The sequence below is a fragment of the Coregonus clupeaformis genome, chromosome 17, assembly GCF_020615455.1.
Source record: "Coregonus clupeaformis isolate EN_2021a chromosome 17, ASM2061545v1, whole genome shotgun sequence".
Lineage (NCBI taxonomy): Eukaryota > Metazoa > Chordata > Actinopteri > Salmoniformes > Salmonidae > Coregonus > Coregonus clupeaformis.
In genome coordinates, this window is record NC_059208.1 from 67,288,390 (window position 1) to 67,308,145 (window position 19,756).

At 42.6% G+C, this 19,756-nt stretch overlaps 2 protein-coding genes across 4 annotated transcripts; both read left to right on the forward strand.

Annotated features, from left to right (window-relative positions):
* The first annotated feature begins 1,860 nt into the window (after positions 1 to 1,860).
* On the forward strand, positions 1,861 to 14,160 carry LOC121586911 (GTP-binding protein Rit1). Of its 2 annotated transcripts, XM_041903961.2 has the most exons (7): positions 1,861 to 2,006; positions 3,796 to 3,838; positions 3,974 to 4,060; positions 5,004 to 5,060; positions 7,092 to 7,165; positions 10,375 to 10,566; positions 12,508 to 14,160. In XM_041903961.2, the coding sequence occupies exons 3-7, from the start codon at positions 3,979 to 3,981 to the stop codon at positions 12,736 to 12,738; spliced, it is 636 nt and encodes a 211-aa protein (XP_041759895.1). In that variant the 5' UTR covers positions 1,861 to 2,006; positions 3,796 to 3,838; positions 3,974 to 3,978; the 3' UTR covers positions 12,739 to 14,160. The 2 variants fall into 2 exon arrangements, with proteins under 2 accessions (XP_041759895.1, XP_041759894.1); XM_041903960.2 differs by lacking the exon at positions 3,796 to 3,838.
* A 146-nt stretch (positions 14,161 to 14,306) lies between these two features.
* Positions 14,307 to 18,262, forward strand: LOC121586910 (peroxisomal membrane protein 11B-like). Of its 2 annotated transcripts, none has more exons than XM_041903958.2 (4): positions 14,307 to 14,785; positions 15,625 to 15,740; positions 15,831 to 16,062; positions 16,423 to 18,262. In XM_041903958.2, exons 1-4 carry the CDS (start codon positions 14,730 to 14,732, stop codon positions 16,850 to 16,852), a joined length of 834 nt encoding a protein of 277 aa, XP_041759892.1. In that variant the 5' UTR covers positions 14,307 to 14,729; the 3' UTR covers positions 16,853 to 18,262. The 2 variants fall into 2 exon arrangements, with proteins under 2 accessions (XP_041759892.1, XP_041759893.1); XM_041903959.2 differs by having other exon boundaries at positions 14,308 to 14,785; positions 15,861 to 16,062.
* The last annotated feature ends 1,494 nt before the right edge of the window (positions 18,263 to 19,756 follow it).

Below are 19,756 nucleotides of genomic sequence, written 5' to 3' on the forward strand. Positions count from 1 at the left end.
ACGATGTCCCATGTCACTGAATAATTAGATGCTCTGTCTTTGTTACCCTCTGTTCTGCTGGCCTCCCCTAAACCCATAGCATAAATAAAGCCTCTTTTTATAGATATCAAAATTGAAATACAGTATAATCTTGTGTAAATTACAGTTTGTTCCCAAGCACTATCAGGCAGATGCACTGCCGCCTGTCCTTATTGTATGTGATTGTTCCCCCAAAAATGGGAAAGGGCTCTCCCCTCGCTGTAAATGTGTTCAATTGTTGGGGTGCCTTTTCCTATCCCTTCGCCCTAACTGAATTCCACTCTCTAGTCCACACTCCTTTTCCTCTCATGACAACCCATCCAACTCTGTTGTGTGTTGTACAGACAAATCTGGTGTGAATAAAAAGAGAACAATCAATCAATCAAATGTATTTATAAAGCCCTTTTTACATCAGCAGATGTCACAAAGAAATCGATTGGTTGTGAGTATCCCATTGGCTATCATTGATTCACCGCCTCAGTCATAATTGAAGGTCAGAACTGTATGTTTTGTGTGGGGGAAATGCAAATAAGACAAGTACTCTGCATAATGCTATTAAGTCTATGCTAGATATATTACACTAATTCTGACTTGTTGAATTTGTTAACACAATGAACGTGCAAATAAAAAAAAACTGATACACTATTTTTGAGTCTTTTTGCTTGTCCTTTTGCTAAGTCACACCTGGGCAGACACACGACTAGCTCACTGATTTCTCTCTGGATAAGAGCGGCTGCTAAATGACCAAAATATGAATGTATCCCTCTTTTTCTCACAAACACAAACTCACATGACAAGATTTGGTCTTCTGTGCAGTTACAGCATGAGAATATCCAGTAGCCTATAATTGTCTGGTCTAGCTAATTAAGATCAAACCATGCACAGGGAGCACACAGCAAATAGGGACATACAGGTAACTGCCAACATAAAGTATTTTAATAGGCTGTTGGGCCACCACGACCCAGAACTGCTTCAATGCAACTTGGCATAGATTCTGGAACTCTATTAACTCAGGAAACCAGGAAGCACCTACTTTCAATATACTTTGTATCCCTCATTTACTCAAGTGTTTCCATTATTTTGGCAGTTACCTGTACATGCCTAGTATACAACACCACCTATGCATGGCAGGTAGCCTAGACGTTAGAGAGAAAGTTTCTGGTTCAAGACCCAGGCCGGGACATTACAAACATGGGAACTGAACTGGCACCTGGAGGGCTGCTGGTATCTGATCCCAGGTCCTAACCACTACCGTTGTACCCTAGAGCAAGACAGTTAACTCCAAATTGCCCCCATCCAGGGATGCTGCACCATGACTGACAATGTGCCTCTCAACAACAATAAAGTAGTATATTTATTATATTTTATTATATTACGATAAACTTAAAATATAATACATTGCGTCTTAGTAGGCCTATTAATTGGTTATGTAAGTGAGGACTTGATGGACTGTATATTCTTTAGGTTAGGTTTTACTTGCTCCCGTGTGCTGGTAAGGGCACAGATGACAGACAGGTGGGATTCCAGTTGAGGTGGTTTAATAACGCTGAAGATGCACAGGCATGGAACAGCACCGTACAGTGCATTCGGAAAGTATTCAGACCCCTTGACTTTTTCCACATTTTGTTATGTTACAGCCTTACTTACAGCTCCACTTCCCCGGTGGGTGGAGATACAGCTCTGATATGATGAACTAACATTACTGATATTATTAACTACAAATACTTCACAGCCTTTTGTATATGTTACCAATTTGTAACAGTGCCTAATTGAACTTCAAAGTCACTTTTCAAGGTCACTTCCAACTCTACTGAAAAGTCACAGCCACTGAGCCGACGGGAGGTCGGACCCTGTGACGTAGCGTTTACAGACCGCTCGCGTTGTTTACAGTTAGTGAGGATTTTGTGGCATGAATTATCAAACATCAAGCACTAAATGACTATAAAAGTAATTTCGGAAATTATGAGGAAAGAAGTTCTGTGACACAGGTGAGTCGTCCATTTCTATTTATGTTTGCAAATGTTCAATCATTTGCTTTCGTCGTAGTCAGCAATATACATCTTTCTCCCTGAACTCGTTCCTTTGTAATTACATGAAACAATGTATGCAATGTCCGATTGAACACTGATCTGCAAACAGTTAGGCTAACAAATTCATGCAGCTTGTTTTACGTTAATCAATGATCGACTCGTAAGCTACACTTGATTGAAGAACAATCTTACATTTGAAGTTTAGAAAAGTTAGACTACTTTGTTTTTCCTAATCCTATGTCACCTAGCCAATAAAGTATATCAAATGGTTGTTCAATGTCAGTGAATGTTTGCAACGGATGTTTCACTGCGATTTTGTCAGAGATTCTATGATTTAGAAAATATTTTTATATTTTCGTCCGCTGAAACGTTGTAGCCGACTCACTGTTTGTAACATTAGGCTATAACAACGCGACAATAGTGCAATACAATTGTACTTTTGTTGCGCTTGGTTTAGTTAGCCTCTAAAAATAATAATGAGATTCCCTAACTTTGGACGTTGAATAAAGCTACCACAGAGTCGATATATTTAATCTGCATTTCAATAAAACTTCGAGGCCTGAGCATTCTGAAGCCTGGAGACTCCCTTTAATCACGGAGCCTGTGTAGTGATGTTGTCAGGGCGAGGGAGGGAACAACAACTCGGCAATATACTACAATACCATCCACTCCTTTGTGTTTTTGGATCTACCAGAGATCTGTTTTGAAGCAATTTTAGGCAATGGTGCACGAACATGGGCTCAGTCAGGCGTTATTGAAGTTCAGACCTCATATTTGACATAAAACCGAGTAAAACAACGTAGCTACTCTCAAGCGGATATGAACGTCTATTTTTAACCTCCCAAGTTATGTCTGTTCTATCTGCCTCTGTCCTGACAACAATGAAGCGGCTTTGTCAAATGTCTTGTCTCTGCATTCCATCAGTGAGAGTATGTGATCCCTTCATAATGCCTACAATTAGTAGCCTAGTCCCTAATGATAAGTAAATGTGTGCTTATGTAGGCCTATTTATCAAGGATAAATATACCATTAATTATCATTTATTCTGACAATGAAATTAAAGTTGAATATAGTCTGTTGTTGTAAATTTTTTATTTAAATCATGCTATTTTGGGTTAGAGAAAGGAAAGGCGATATCGCTGTGGCAAATAGCAATAACAGTTGTGATGACATTGCCTGGGGTTGTGGTGGTCAATGTTACACATTTGCCTTGCACTGAGAAATCACATGATTGCCCTTCAAGTCAATAGGAGTTGGTTCCTCTTTCCGCATGAGTGCTACTAGCTGCTGCATACACCAATTTAATAAACTGAAGAGCCATCTGACTCTCATAAGTCAATCTACACACACTCCAAATGGGTCTGAGGGGATGACAATAGTGGCCTATTCAGATGAGTTGAATAGTTTTTATTTCAAGGGTGGCAAAGTAGACTAGACTGTTGGCTGTATAGCTCTCCTTCTGTCCCTGAAAATGCTCTCTTTCACCTCTGTCACATCGCTATTCAATAGATCTACTGTATGGTACAGTGGTTGACTAACTCGACTTTCAACAGTGGAATGGATATTGATGTTAAAGTTTGTCAATGTGTGTGTGTTGTATATCTCGCTCTCTCTTTCCATCTCCTCGCTCTCATTTCTTGTCATTAGCTTTAGCACTTGACAGCAAGATTGCACATTGGCATGTGTGGTATCATGTTTGTCTGTTTGTGTGTTAGTCACTTTAAACTCTGTACACTCTCTTTCACAGTTCTATTCATTGGGCCTGGACTTAATAAACTGGACCAAGAATGGTTATGTATATGTATATTTATGTGTATGTTTGTGTGTTGATGTGTCTGTATATGTGCCTGTGTGTGTGTGTGTGTGTGTGTGTTTTTAAATGGGATATGTGGATTACTCACAGCCTCTTATCTCTCTCCTCATAGAGTAAATGGAGTCATTGCGAGGCTCTGGGGGCGTCTCCCGCGAGTACAAACTGGTGATGCTGGGAGAGGGGGGAGTGGGGAAGAGCGGTGAGTACACACATACTCATAATTACACTTAATTGCACTTCTCCTCACTCTTACTTAGTGCATGTCTTTGCTTCTGTCTTACTCCTCTCTCAGTACGTATTATGTCTGACTTCGACTATTCTTCTTCAACTCTGTCTTGATTTACCTCATTACTTCTCCTAATGCCCTCTGTTATTTTCTGTGACTGGGGTGTGTGTGTGTGTGTGTGTGTGTGTGTTTGTGTTTGTGTTAGAGAGGTAGTGGCACACACACACACCCTCCAAGTACAGTCAGAGTTCTCGTAAGCATGGGCGTTGGCCGCCTTCTACGGCAGTCTGTGGTGCCGTTTGGGTGCCTGTCGTCAGGAAGACACGTCAGTGCCTAGCAACCGCCTACCCCTCTTGGCTACTGTTGCCATGGAGACTGGAAGAGTTCACCTGGTATAGGTACACAGAAAAGTAGTAGAAACATTGGAGAGAGGGAGGATATGGAGGGATAGAGGGAGAGATGGGTCGTAAAAACCAGGAGCATTCTCATTTCATCTGTGCCTGCTGTCGCCGTGGAAACTAGAGTGGGCGTACACTGATGCTGCAGAGGCGGAGATACTGTGTGTGTGTGTGTCTGTGAGCTGCAGGGTGTGTTTATCTGTGTGTGAACCACTACCCGCCTAGAGGGAGAAAAACAATGAGACAAAAGAGCGATGGAGAGAGGGAGGAGAAGTATGTGTGTGTGATACAACCTGGGTTATGTAATAAAGTCTCCCACATTGACTTCATAATCCCTCTATCTCTCCCTCTCTTTCTCTCTCTCTCTCTCTTTCTTCCGGTCTGTCTTCTGATCTACTGTGGTTTGTTTCTGATTTCCCCTCTTTGGTTTATTGATGCAGTGCCTATGCAGCTTTTTGACAACGTAATTGCCCCAAAAAAGCTTGTGAAAACTTAAAACTCTCTCTCTTTCTCCTCAGCTATTATAATGCAGTTTATCAGCCACAGGTTCCCTGAAGACCATGACCCCACCATAGGTGAGAGAGTGCTTGGTGTCTGATCAAAATACAGCGACTCATATTTGGTCAAATTTGGCCTCCTTTAACCACACCAAAAACGGCTACATCAAATGAGTGATCATGTTGTATTTGGAATCAATCATTAATTTTATATATACAGTTTATTAGGTACACCACCCCATTCACGAAAATGGATCACTCCTACAGACAGTGAGTCACCAGGCAGTGGCTTGCTATATAAAGCAGGCAGACAGGCATCAAGGCATTCAGTTACTGTTCGATTTAATGTTAGAATGGGCAAAACTAGTGACCTAAGCAACTTTGGGCGTGGTATGATCGTCGGGGCCAGGCACTCCGGATCCAGTGTCTCAGAAACTGCCGCCCTCCTGGGCTTTTCACACACGACAGTGTGTAGTGTTTGCCGAGAATGGTGCGACAAACAAAAAATATCCAGTCAGCGGCAGTCCTGTGGGCGAAAACAGCTCGTTGATGAGAGAGGCTGAAGGAGAATGTCAAGAATCGTGCAAGCTAACAGGCGGGCCACAAACAGACAAATAACGGCCCAGTACAACAGTAGTGTGCAGAACGGCATCTTGGAGCGCACAACTCGTTGATCCTTGTCACGGATGGGCTGGGCTGTTGTAGCAGACGACCACACCGGGTTCCACTCCTATCAGCTAAAAATAAGAATAAGCGGCTCCAATTGTCACCAACACTGAACAATTGAGGAGTGGAAAAACATCACCTGGTCCGACAAATCCCAGTTCCTGTTGCGTCCCAGTTCCTGACGGCATAGTCAGGATTTGGCGTAAGCTGCATGAATCCATGGACCCATCCTGCCTGGTGTCAACGGTACAGGCTGGTGGCGGTGGTGTACCGCCGTCCAATCTGCAGTAACTGCGTGATGCCATCGCGTCAGCATAGACCAACATCCCTGTGGAATTTTTCAGACTTGTAAAATCCATGCCCCGAAGAATTCAGGCTGTTCTGGAGGCAAAGGGGGGTCCGACCTGGTACTAGATGGGTGTACCTAATAAACTGGCCGGTGAGTGTATAGATAGATGTGTATACAGGTAACTGCCAAAATAATGGGAACACTTTAGTAAATGAGGGATACAAAGTATATTGAAAGCAGGTGCTTCCGCACAGGTGTGGTTCCTGAGTTAATTAAGCAATTAGCATCCCATCATGCTTAGGGTCATGTATAAAAATGCTGGGCAGACCATTATTTTGGCTACTATGGCAATGCCCCCATAGGATGACAATGCCCCCATCCACAGGGCACAAGTGGTCACTGAATGGTTTGATGAGCAATAAAACGATGTAAACCATATGCCATGGCCATCTCAGTCACCAGATCTCAACCCAATTGAACACGTATGGGAGATTCTGGAGCAGTGCCTGAGACAGCGTTTTCCACCACCATCAACAAAACGTACTGAAGGAGGGAACGTCTTCCTGGCTATAATATTGGGGCTCGCATCCATTTCTTCAATTCAGTACCGCTTTTCAGTGAGGCCAAATCCCCTGACGGCGTGGGGCCAAAATATGTTATACCTCGTTCCCTCCTTCAGGGAACAATTATTATATTCATAACTGTATGTTCCCTTTCAGTCGGTCACTCTGCATAACGTACTATGGGAACAATCACGCCCCAAGCCGGCTCAGAGGGTACCAAACTAGGAGGCCCACGGCAGCCCAAGCACACACAGGTTCCACCGGCTTCAAAATGGGCTTCCAGAAGCCACCTTTTTCTCTGATACTTACCTGAGAAGCATGAACTGTCAGAGCCCCAAATAGGGAACCAGAACCTGCTGCAACTTGGCTATGCACACTGACACACTGCCACTACAGTTCCAAGAACAATACTTATCTCAGAACTCGTACAAGGAACCGCAAATCCAAAACAACAGAACACCTGTCGTGACTTGGTAAAGCACACACGCGTGCTGCATAGCATCGACCAGAGTCGATGAACCACTGCCTATGACATGTAACTACACAATCATCCTGTATAGCCATTAAAATACCACTCAATGTCTCTCCCAGAGGATGCATACAAGACACAGATACGCATTGACGATGAACCAGCCAACCTGGACATCCTGGACACAGCAGGACAGGTACACTTCCTCACAAAGGGCTTCCATCGAAATGTCACATCTTCATCTCTTTTGGCTGCATCTCATTCTCAATAGTCTAATATGGCTTCTTTGCCTCCTCTCCTTCATCTACTGATCTGTAAACATAGGATAGGTGAAAGCAATATGAGAGAACACCTGAGAAGGACTGGGAATTTGCTTTCATCTGTCTAGTTCGTTCACATCAGTTCAAAGCCTCTCCCTCTATCCCAATGCTCACTTTCCTTTAAGTCAATCCTTTCCGACTGTCTGTTCCTGTCTCTCAATTCCATTCAATCAGTCTTATTAGCATGATAACTTATCATTGATAAGTAATTATCTTACATTGCCAAAGCAAACCCAGAGGAACATATTTCACTCTGTCATCTCTCCCCTTCATCGTCATAACATCTGCATCCTTATTCTTCTCAACTTCCTTTTAAGCATCGCTCACTCCATCTACTCACTTTATGTTTCCACAAACGTACACTACCGTTCAAAAGTTTGGGGTCACTTAGAAATGTCCTTGTTTTCGAAAGAAAAGCAATTTTTATGTCCATTAAAATAACATCAATAATGATAAACTTGGATTGGCAAACACAACGTGCCATTGGAACACAGGACTGATGGTTGCTGATAATGGGCCTCTGTACGCCTATGTAGATATTCCATAAAAAATCAGCCGTTTCCAGCTACAATAGCATTTTACAACATTAACAATGTCTACACCGTATTTCTGATCAATTTAATGTTATTTTAATGGACAAAAAAATTGCTTTTCTTTCGAAAACAAGGACATTTCTAAGTGACCCCAAACTTTTGAACGGTAGTGTACATCATTTCTGTCTCTCACCCGCTCCCCACACAGCGTCTTTCCCTGTCTGTCTGACTCATCCATAGACACATGTATGGTTCACTTATGATATGAGTCATTTTCTATATATGGTCATGTACATGTTCTATAATATGTGACTGGGTTTGTTTGTACCGTACCAAAGTCAGGGAAGTGTCCACACACAGAGCATTGCTCTGAGTGACCTAGACAGTCCACTGTCTCAAGTGACCCTTAACTTCTGAGTCATCCAAATTTGAATATTTTTTTCAGTGGGTCTCCATGTTCTTCCTCTAGTAGCTTGTAGGACAGACAGACAGACCAATGTATTGGTGATTGATTCTCTTGATGCTCTCAGTGTGTGTGTGTGTGTGTGTGGGGGGGGGGGGTTGTTTGTTCTATCCCTGTGGGGACCTAAAATCCCCCAAAATCAAGGGACATTTTCCCTCGTGGGGACATTTCCCACATCCCCATGAGGATAAAGGCTATTTTCAGCTTAGGGGTTAGGTTTAGGGTTACAAGTAGAGTTAGTGGTTAGGAAAATAGGATTTTGAATGAAAATTAATTTTAGGTCCCCATGTGGGTGTGTGGCACCTGGATATACAGTGAGCACCATAATTCATTGGACAGTGACCAATGTTTTGTTATTTTGGTTCTGTACTATAGCACTTTGAGTTTGAAAGGATACAATGACAGTGAGGGTGAAGTGCAGACTGTCAGCTTTAATTTGAGGGTATTTTCATACATATCGGATGAACCGTTTAGAAATTATATAAGCTTTTGTACATGGTCCCCCCCCATTTTCGGGCATCAAAAAACATTGGACAGTTTAACATAATGTAGAATAAAGTAATCATTGTTAATATTTGGTCGCATATCCTTTGCATGCAATGACTGCTTGAAGTCTGCGATGCATCGACATCACCAGACGCTGGGTATCTTCCTTTGTGATGCTCTGCCAGGCCTGTACTGCAGCCATCTTCAGTTCCTGCTTGTTTTGGGGACTTATTGCCTTCAGTCTCCTCTTCATTATGTAAAATGCATGTTCAATTGGATTCAGATCCGGTGATTGACTCGGCCAGTCAAGGATTTTCCACTTTTTGGCCATCAAAAACCCCTTTGTTGCTCTAGCAGTATGTTTAGGGTCATTGTCTTGTTGCATGATGAAGTGCCGTCCAATGAGTTTGGAGGCATTTGGTTTTATCTGAGCAGATAAAATATTTCTGTAGACTTCAGAATTCTTTGTTCTACTTCTGTCTGCAGTCACATCATCGATGAAGACAAGTGAGCCTGTTCCACTGGCAGCCATACAGGCCCAAGCCATAACACCCCCTCCACCATGTTTCACGGATGAGGTGGTATGCTTTGGATCATAGGCATTTCTTTTTTTTCTCCACACTTTCCTCTTGCCATCACTCTGGTACATGTTAATCTGTCCACAATACTTTTTTCCAGAACTATTGGGGCTCTTTTAGGTGCTTTTTAGCAAACTGTAATCTCGCCTTTCTGTTCTTCAGGTTTATCAGTGGTTTGCATCTTGTAGTGTAGCCTCTGTAGTCCTGCTGGTATAGTCTTCTACGTATGGTAGACTTTGACACATCTACACCTGCATCCAGGAGAGTGTTTTTGATCTGTTGGGCTGTTGTCAGGGGGGTTTTCTTCACCATAGAGAGTATTCTCCGGTCATCCACTACAGTGGTCTTCCTCGGTCTACCGGGTCTTTTCACATAATTGAGTTCACCGGTTGTTTTTTTCTTGTTAATGATTAACCAAACTGTTGACTTGGGCATGGCCAGGGTTTTTGCAATGTTCCTGATTGATTGATTTTCGTTTCTGAGCCTTATGACGGCCAGCTTCATTTGCATCGACACTGCTGTCTTGTCACACCCCAACAACAACCTCCAAAGGCAATAGCAAAGTCTAGAATCAATACTATTCATCAACAGCTCTCTTGCATTCACTAACAACAAAAATGAATACACCTGCCTAATGACACACATCTGTGAAGCCAATTTAACAAAAACTTGTAGTACGTTAAAATGGGGGGACCATGTACAAAAGGTGCTGTCATTTCTAAACGATTCATCCGATATGTATGAAAATACCCTCAAATTAAAGCTGACAGTCTGTACTTCACCCTCATTGTCATTGTATCCTTTCAAACTCAAAGTGCTAGAGTACAGAACCAAAATAACAAAAAAATGGTCACTGTCCAATGATTTATGGTGCTCACTGTATAATGTTATCTAAATATTTTTGCTGTTATCTTTTCTGTATCAGTCCTTAATCACTCTCACTCTACTTTTGCCTACCCCCCCTCTCTCTCGCTCTCTCTCGCGCTCTCCCTCACACACATACATACACAAATGCCCCTTTCCAGGCGGAGTTCACAGCCATGCGGGACCAGTACATGCGGGCGGGCGAGGGCTTCATCATCTCCTACTCCATCACAGATAGGAGGAGCTTACAGGAGGCGCGCCAGTTCAAGCAGCTCATTGACCGTGTGCGCCGCACCGCCAACACTCCCGTGGTACTGGTGGGCAACAAATCTGACCTGACTCATCTCCGACAAGTGAGAATTAAGGGAAAGAAGGAAGGAGGAAAGGGACGCCCATTGGTAGTCTTGGCACTACAGCATTAAAATCCTACCGCTGTTCAAAAGGCCTGTCTTTACACATTTACTGGGAGTTCTACAGATTGCCTGTCTGACTGGTATGGTATATCTATAGATTACCCAGTAAATCTGCAGATTTACTAAGGAGACAGGGAATCTGTAGATTTACCAAGGAGACAGGGAATCTGTAGATTTACCAAGGAGATGGGCAATCTATAGATTCACACATTTACCGTAACATGTACAGTGCCTTCAGAAAGTATTCATACCCTTTGATTTATTCCACATTTTGCTGTGTTACTGCCTGAATTAAACATTGATTAAATACATTTTTCTCTCTCACCCATCTCCACACAATACCGCATAATGACAAAGTGAAAACATGTTTTTAGAAATACAGTATCTCATTTACATAAGTATTCACATTCCTGAGTCAATACTTTGTAGAAGCACCTTTGGCAGCAATTACAACTGTGAGTCTTTCTGTGTAAGTCTCTAAGAGCTTTCCACACCTGGATTGTGCAACATTTGCCAGTTATTCTTTTAAAAGGTGAATTAATCCTCCAGTGTCTGGTGGAAAGCAGGCTGAACCAGGTTTTACTCCAGGATTTTGTCTGTGCATAGCTCCATTCCATTTATTTCTTTTCTTGAAAAACTCCCCAGTCCTTAACGATTACAAGCATACCCATAACATGATGCATCCACCACTATGCTTGAAAATATGGAGAGTGATACTCAGTAATGTGTTGTATTGGATTTGCCGCAAACATAACAATTTGTATTCAGGACAAAAAGTGAATTGCTTTGCCATATTTTTTTGCAGTATTACTTTAGTGCCTTGTTGCAAACAGGATGCGTTTTTTTGAATATTTGTATTCTGTACAGGCTTCCTTCTTTTCACTCTGTAAATTAGGTTAGTATTGTGGAGTAACTACAATGTTGTTGATCCATCTTCAGTTTTCTCCTATCACAGCCATTAAACTCTTTAACTGTTTTAAAGTCACCATTGGCCTCATGGTGAAATCCCAGAGAGGTTTCCTTCCTCTCCGGCAACTGAGTTAGGAAGGAAGCCTGTCTTTGTAGTGACTGGGTGTATTGTTACACCATCTAAAGTGTAATTAATAACTTCACCATGCTCAAAGGGATATTCAACGTCTGCTTTTTTTTACTCATCTACCAATAGGTGCCCTTCTTTGCGAGGTATTGGACATTCTCCCTGGTCTTTGTGATTGAATCTGTGTTTGAAATTCACTGCTCGGCTGAGGGACCTTACAGACAATTGTATGTGTGGGGTACAGAGATGAGGTAGTCATTCAAAAATCATGTTAAACACGATTATTGCACACGGAGTGAGTCCATGCAACTTATTATGTGACTTGTTATTAGAATTTTTACTCCTGAACTTATTTAGGCTTGCCATAAAAGGGGTTGTCATTTTTTATTAATTTGTAAACATTTGAAAAACATAGTTCCACTTTGACAGTATGGTGTATTGTGTGTAGGCCAGTGACAAAAAAAATCTCAATTGAATCCAATTTAAATTCAGGCTGTAATACAACAAAATGTGGAAAAAGTCACCAGGTCTGAATACTTTCTGAAGGAACTGTACATCATGACTCTGTTTGATACCGTATACTGTATATACCAGAGGAGGATGGTGGGAGGAGCTATAGGAGCATGGGCTCATTGTAATGGCTGGAATGGAATTAATGGAACGGAGTCAAACGTGGTTTACATATGTTTAATAACGTTCCATTTATTCCATTCCAGACATTACAATGAGCCCATCCTCCTATAGCTCCTCCCACCAGCCTCCACTGGTATATACAAATTATCTCCTGTCTGTAAGTTTTATCTGTATATTGGCTTTCAACATGGTATTTCCCTCCACTCCACTAGGTGTCAGTAGAGGAGGGGAAGGAACTGGCCCGGGAGTTCCAGTGCCCCTTCTTCGAGACCTCAGCGGCATTCCGCTACTACATAGACGAGGTGTTCGCCGCCCTGGTCCGCCAGATTCGCCAGCGCGAGGCCGAGTCGGTCCGCGGCAGCGAGAAGAAGACCAGGAGGAGCCAGTCATTCTGGAGCCGCATGCGCTCCACCTTCCACAAGAAACAGCACTCTGAGCACTGAGAGAGGGTCATTGTGGGATACTACAGTCCTCCAGTGGTACCCTTACAGCCCCAATTCCTAGTTCCAATTCCCACGAGGAGACCAATGACTCTTATCCGAGTTAGATTATGAGTGTTCGCAATGAGCAATTAAACTAACAATCATTACTGAAGATATTAGTCTTCTGCACGCATTAGAGAAGGCAGGAACTGTGCTGATGTACCGTATGCTCATTGTGGTGAAAATTGGGTCTGGCTTTTAACGACAGCAGACGTTAGCATTTTAGTATCCAATGAAACCAATTGACTGTAGGGTTGTATATTTTAAATGCGGAGACACTGTGGAGTTTGCCTGAAGTTACAACATTTATTTGATGGAGAGCCAGTGAGGAGACGTTTAGGTGAAACTTTGTACCTCACAGGGAGGGAGAGAAGGGGATGGGGGCTTGAAGAGAGGGAGGGATGGGGGCTTGAAGAGAGGGAGGGATGGGGGCTTGAAGAGAGGGAGGGATTATGGGGAGGGAAAGGAAAGGGAGCAAAGACTAGGCTATGGCCCAAAAGGAGCAGAATATTGAGAAGGTCATACAGTAGGTAAAGTGGCATAGGTATTGAGGCGTGAACTTGAAGTGTGATTTAAAGGCGGTTGGTTAGGAAATAAGGAGTATGAGATGTGAGTTTGAAGATGAGGGTCCCAATGGATGTGGAGTATCTTGCCAGCCAATGAATAGGAAAGAGAAGGATGAAAATAATTAATAGATTGTAATATAGAAGATGATGAAAACAAGACATTCTGATAGCATTCACTGTGCATTTAGGTTCCTCTCCATTTCGATTGAAAAGCCTTCCTCGGTTATTGCTTAGTGTTTGTAAGCTGACCAGCCTATACTCAGGGTTGGTGCCATGTTTCTGTGGGAGTGGGTATACTTTGACAGTTGTGAACTGAGTTGCAGAGGATATTTAATACACCAGGTGGTGTTGATGTTGACAAGACATTACTGTGCAGCATTGCCTTATATGGTCCACTGATCTCTACTTGACCTGAACGGGCTGATAGTTGGCATGGGCAATATGTTGATTCCATCCAAATTACATAAATCACTGGATTTTCTTCTTTATAGAATGGAATTTGATGGGCGAAGCTGGCATTTTAATTTTGCTCTGCCTACAACAGGGTTTTATTGTCTTCATATAGTGTTTCAGTAAATAGAGACAATGCCAAGTACAATACCTCTCCAGAGTGATTCACACTCCTTCATTTGCCCCTGACCTGTAGTGCACCGGTTGTGCACTTATTATTTCAGCACTCCGTGGATCTGGTAGTGCCACATATATGGAGTATATATGTTTTTTGTTTGTTTTATTCCTCTTGATCATGATTGTTTTCCTTAATTTATTTTATAATAACACTCTAAAATAAAACGGACTGCCATTTTTTCCAAATGTTGGTTGGCTTAAAGTGTGTGTGTGTGTTGTCTGGCCTCTTATTGTGTGTGTGAGTCGCCCCCCTGTGGCAGTATGAGGTTTCGCAGTAAATATAATCCACAGCAATGAGTTGCCTTGACTATTGTTTTTGAATAACTACAATTGTTAATTTTCATGTATGTTATCCCTTATTATTCAGTAGCGTGCTCCACTGAAACGACTAATGCCATCTACAATACAATCCATGTACTGTGCTGTGCACGAACCTCCTACCAGTAATGTAGCTAATGATTACTGTGTGATTGGACTTTCGCTTTGTTGTCCCTCCTCAGATTCCGTCCATGGGTAAAGGAGCTGTGAAGTTTTTTTGTGTTGTGAAGCAAACTCTCTAGCGCAAGTGTTTTTTAAAATAACTACAAAAAAAAAAAAGCTGTTTGGGGCACATTGTGACGTATTGAACTGTGCAGATAGCATTGGACAGCTATTGCCAGGAGACGGTATAGAACGTTGTAGATAGATTGCTAGCTAACACGGACACAGGCCTAATCAATCCACGGTGGCAAAGGAAAGCAAGTGGTACCTGTCGCGAGCATGGACTCTTGGATTCGATTTAGTGCGCAGAGCCAAGCCAAGGAGCGAGTTATCAGGTGCAGTAGCCAAAATGTCGTATGAGAGTTGAGATTTCTCAAGACAGATAGTAATATACCATCATGTCAACAAGTCAGAATTGTGTTATGTGTTAACATTAAGACTACGTTACCCAGCAGGCTATGCGAGGGTGGGGGAATTGAAGTATGCCTTGCATGGCTACACAAGGAGATTGCTAGCTTAAATATCTGTTTATTAAAAGTAGTTAAACCTACGCCCCGGTTTGTTATTATACAAGTAACAAACATAACAAGAATCAGCTTGCAGGTTTCAAGTTACATTTATTACACTTATACAAGCAGAAAACCATGAGCATACAAAATATGAATGTATAAGAGGACGAAAAAGTACAAATAACAATAAATAACTTTATAAAAAGTCCAGCAATGTAGGTGACCTTCTCGACTTTGGTAGGTTTTTGTCTGCGGTTGTTCCTGCCCGTCACTGCCCGTCACTGCCTACCTCCCCGTTTATTGGGTACTGCGGGACAGCTGATTTTCGGTTCGAATTGAAGGGGTTCAGGGGGGGCCTCATGCATAATGAGGCTCGTGCAGTGTTTTGTCTCGGGCTTTCCCAAATCTGGATAAATTAAACCATAAAAATTGCTATTTTCAGCCTTTCTCTATCAAGTGGCCATAGTCCCAACTGCATTTGGTATTCTACTGATAGTTAGCTACAGTACATGAAAGTAAGTACCAGTTGCCCTTGACATGAAAACACACTCTGGACGAAGTTGTGCCCAAGTTATTCATCGCAAGATGCAAACATTTACTGAACTGTAGTAACATAGCTATATTCAGATTTGGACACATATTATTCATTTTCTGTGTTTACACAGGGCTGCACAGTACACCTGTACATTGCTAGGTTACACACTCCAGAAGGGTGGGGCAGGTGTTGAGCTCCTGAAGACAGTGAAACAACTGGAAGCTCATATGAGCCTAACAAGGAAGTGTAAGTCAATGTTACATCTCTGTGTCTCAGGATTGTGACTCAGGCTTACTCTCTGTACATCCATTGGTATTTCTCTGTGCCTCAATTCAGTGTCTCTGGGTCTCACATCACTCTCTCCAGTGATGCGTCTGGGGAACTCTGCAGAGGCTGTGGAGGCAGCAAAACGTGCGGTGCACCTCTCGGACAGCGTGCTACGTCTCTGCCTGACCGTGGCCCACCTCAACAAGGCCATGTACTTTGCCTGTGACAACGTGCTGTGGGCCGGCAAGGTGGGCCTCCTGCCCCAACTGGACCAGGACAAGTGGAGCCAGAGATCCTTCAGGTGACTGTTATAATTTGGAACCTTAAGCCCTAAAATACACCGCATTAGGAATCAGTGTATTTGAGTTGGCCAAGGTCATCGGAAATCCTGTAATGAACTTTACTACAATTGGCAGTTGTTAACTACATTCTCTCTCCCTAGAGCTATTTTCTATCTCTTTCGTTATCTAATTCTACCTCTTAACTCCCCCTCTTTGCCACTTTTTCTTTTGTTCAATGTCTCCTACTCTTCCGGTCTCACACTCTTTACTTTCTCTCATATTTTACATGAATCTCTCTCTGTCTCACACGTTCTTACACATTTCTGTCTCTCTGCCTCACACTCTTAATCTCTCACACATTTCTCTCTCTTTCTCTACAGGTACTACCTCTTTGCCCTCATCCTCACCCTAACCAGGGATGCCTACGAGATCCGCCTGCTTATGGAGTGTGAGGCCTGCTCCTCCCATGGGGCGTCAAAGGCTACCTGGACCTCTTCTCCTCTCTCTCCACCACCCACTCCGCTCACCCCTGAGAACGGCGACCTCTCTGACCCCTCTTCACTCCCCGGAGCCATATTACCCCTTCTGTCCGTACGCCTCCGCAGACAGTTCCACCTGCTGGTGACGGTGCTGCGCAACAACCCACCGCTGCTGCTGGACCTGCTGAAGAATGCGTGCGACGTGTTCATCCCGCTAGACCGGCTGGGCATCTACCCCACTGGCTATGGCTTCGTGGGGGCCTGTGGCCTGGCCTCCTCGGTCCTCTCCATCCTCACCATCGTCCACCCCTGGCTCAAGCTCAAACCTTGAAGAAGCCAGACTTTTTGGTTGAACGTTCTAGCTCAAGTCGAACATTCCTCAAGCTCAAGCCTTGAAGGAGGCATTTTGGCCAAACGTTTTTGGTCCCCTAGAAGTCAAGAAGTGCTGTTGTGTCGAGGGATGCAGCATGACACGAGGAGGGGTCCTGTACACTGCTTGCTTGGAAAGTTTCGCGTTTTGTTGTTGTTGGGGAATGCCAACCTTTTGGGCAGATCATGCTCGGATAAAGGTTGGTGGACTGAAACGGTGGCATTTCGAATCAAAGAGAGAAAATGTTCAATTGAGCGGTGTATTGGAAATCTGTCTTTTGTATCCTGCTCGTGCTCTGAAATGTTCAAACACAAAGTTCCCCAAAAGCCGTTTGGTTTGGTAGTTGAGCAGGACCTTTCCTATGCAAGTGGATTGAACTGGCACATGGAAAATGGTTGAGTCCAAACAGTAGACGTATAAAGACCTTAAAGCACCATAAATCACAACTGACGGGCTTTGTGAAGTGATATATAGCACAAAGAATTGTCATTCAGGTGTGTGTGTGTGTGTCTGAACACAAGCTGTGGGGAGCACATGACAAACCCCCATCTGTGAACCAAGTATGGGTATGATTTATAATGTCTTCTCAGATGATTGTGAGGAGCAGCTGTCTTGCATGTCTCAAGTCCAAACTTCTCTATCAAAGTGGAGAGACCTCATCCACAAATACTATTAGTTGTCCTCTTTCTTAACTTGCACTTAATTTATGACCTTAATCAGCATTTTAAATGGATCCTGATCTCTAGTTAGGAGACACTGCCACATCCATATACTGCTTCTGTCCTGAGCATTGACAATTATATAATTGGAAAAGATGATCTGTACAGCATTGGTTTTGGAGATAGGCCAATGTTATCCCAGTGGAACACTGTACAGCTAGATATGTGGAAGCATTTACTCAGTTAAAGCTATAACATAAAAAAAGCTTTATGTCAATAAAAAGGTGCAATGAAATATTTTATCATACTGTGTGTGAATATCTAATAATAATGACTTTGAAGTGAAGGATCCTTTTTATAAGCGGTAAAAGGGGACATTTATGGGCTACCAGTCAGCCGTATTTTTGTGCTGATAGTGGTAATACTGTATGTCCACATATATTACTAACATTTATGCATGTGTGAAATTAATTAGTGAGTTTACAGAGCCAGAAAAATGTAAGCAAATGATTCGGTCAACACGGGCATCTAATGATTCTGTCTGTTTAACTATGTAATTAGTTGAATTCACCCAACAACAAATGATTTAGTCTACTTGTAAGTCAATTTGTTTGTCTACTTATAAATCAATTTGTATAACTTTACATACACCTTAGCCAAATACATTTAAACTCAGTTTTTCACAATTCCTGACATTTAATCCTAGTAAAATTTCCCTGTCTTAGGTCAGTTAGGATCACCACTTTATTTTAAGAATGTGAAATGTCAGAATAATAGTAGAGAGAGTGATTGATTTCAGCTTTTATTTATTTCATCACATTCCCAGTGGGTCAGAACTCAATTAGTATTTAGTAGCATTGCCTTTAAATTGTTTAACTTGGGTCAAACGTTTTGGGTAGCCTCCCACAAGCTTCCCACAATAAGTTGGGTACATTTTGGCCCATTCCTCCTGACAGAGCTGGTGTAACTGAGTCAGGTTTGTAGGCCTCCTTGCTCGCACACGCTTTTTCAGTTCTGCCCACACATTTTCTATAGAATTGAGGTCAGGGCTTTGTGATGGCCACTCCAATACCTTGACTTTGTTGTCCTTAAGCCATTTTGCCACAACTTTGGAAGTATGCTTGGGGTCATTGTCCATTTGGAAGATCCATTTGCGACCAAGCTTTAACTTCCTGACTGATGTCTTGAGATGTTGCTTCAATATATCCACATCATTTTTCTTCCTCATGATGCCATCTATTTTGTGAAGTGTACCAGTCCCTCCTGCAGCAAAGCACCCCCACAGCATGATGCTGCCACCCCCGTGCTTCACGGTTGGGATGGTGTTCTTCGGCTTGCAAGCTTCCTCCTTTTTCCTCCAAACATAACGATGGTCATTATGGCCAAACAGTTCTATTTTTGTTTCATCAGACTAGAGGACATTTCTCCAAAAAGTATGATCTTTGTCCCCATGTGCAGTTGCAATCCGTAGTCTGGCTTTTTTATGGCGGTTTTGGAGCAGTTGCTTCTTCCTTGCTGAGCGGCCTTTCAGGTTATGTCGATATCGGACTCGTTTTACTGTGGATATAGATACTTTTGTACCTGTTTCCTCCAGCATCTTCACAAGGTCCTTTGCTGTTGTTCTGGGATTGATTTGCACTTTTCGCACCAAAGTACGTATACCTCTAGGAGACAGAACGCATCTCCTTCCTGAACGGTATGACGGCTGCGTGGTCCATGGTGTTTATACTTGCGTACTATTGTTTGTACAGATGAACGTGGTACCTTCAGGCGTTTGGAAATTGCTCCCATGGATGAACCAGACTTGTGGAGGTCTACAATATACTTTCTGAGGACTTGGCTGATTTCTTTTGATTTTCCCATGATGTCAAGCAAAGAGGCACTGAGTTTGAAGGTAGGCCTTGAAATACATCCACAGGTACACCTCCAATTGACTCAAATGATGTCAATTAGCCTATCAGAAGCTTCTAAAGCCATGACATCATTTTCTGGAAAGCTGTTTAAAGGCACAGTCAACTTAAGTGTATTTAAACTTCTGACCCACTGGAATTGTGATACAGTGAATTATAAGTGAAATAATCTGTCTGTAAACAATTGTTGGAAAAATTACTTGTGTCATGCACAAAGTAGATGTCCTAACCGACTTGCCAAAACTATCGTTTGTTAACAAGAAATGTGTGTAGTGGTTGAAAAACTAGTTTTAATT

Excerpts from the sequence above, each read along its gene's own strand:
- LOC121586911 (XM_041903961.2), top strand. The coding sequence starts at position 3,979 with ATGGAGTCATTGCGAGGCTCTGGGGGCGTCTCCCGCGAGTACAAACTG. Across the intron at positions 4,061-5,003 it reads GGGGGGAGTGGGGAAGAGCG|CTATTATAATGCAGTTTATC; the intron begins GTGAGTACACAC and ends CTTTCTCCTCAG. Across the intron at positions 5,061-7,091 it reads AGACCATGACCCCACCATAG|AGGATGCATACAAGACACAG; the intron begins GTGAGAGAGTGC and ends TGTCTCTCCCAG.
- LOC121586910 (XM_041903958.2), top strand. The coding sequence starts at position 14,730 with ATGGACTCTTGGATTCGATTTAGTGCGCAGAGCCAAGCCAAGGAGCGA. Across the intron at positions 15,741-15,830 it reads TATGAGCCTAACAAGGAAGT|TGTCTCTGGGTCTCACATCA; the intron begins GTAAGTCAATGT and ends GCCTCAATTCAG. Across the intron at positions 16,063-16,422 it reads TGGAGCCAGAGATCCTTCAG|GTACTACCTCTTTGCCCTCA; the intron begins GTGACTGTTATA and ends CTTTCTCTACAG.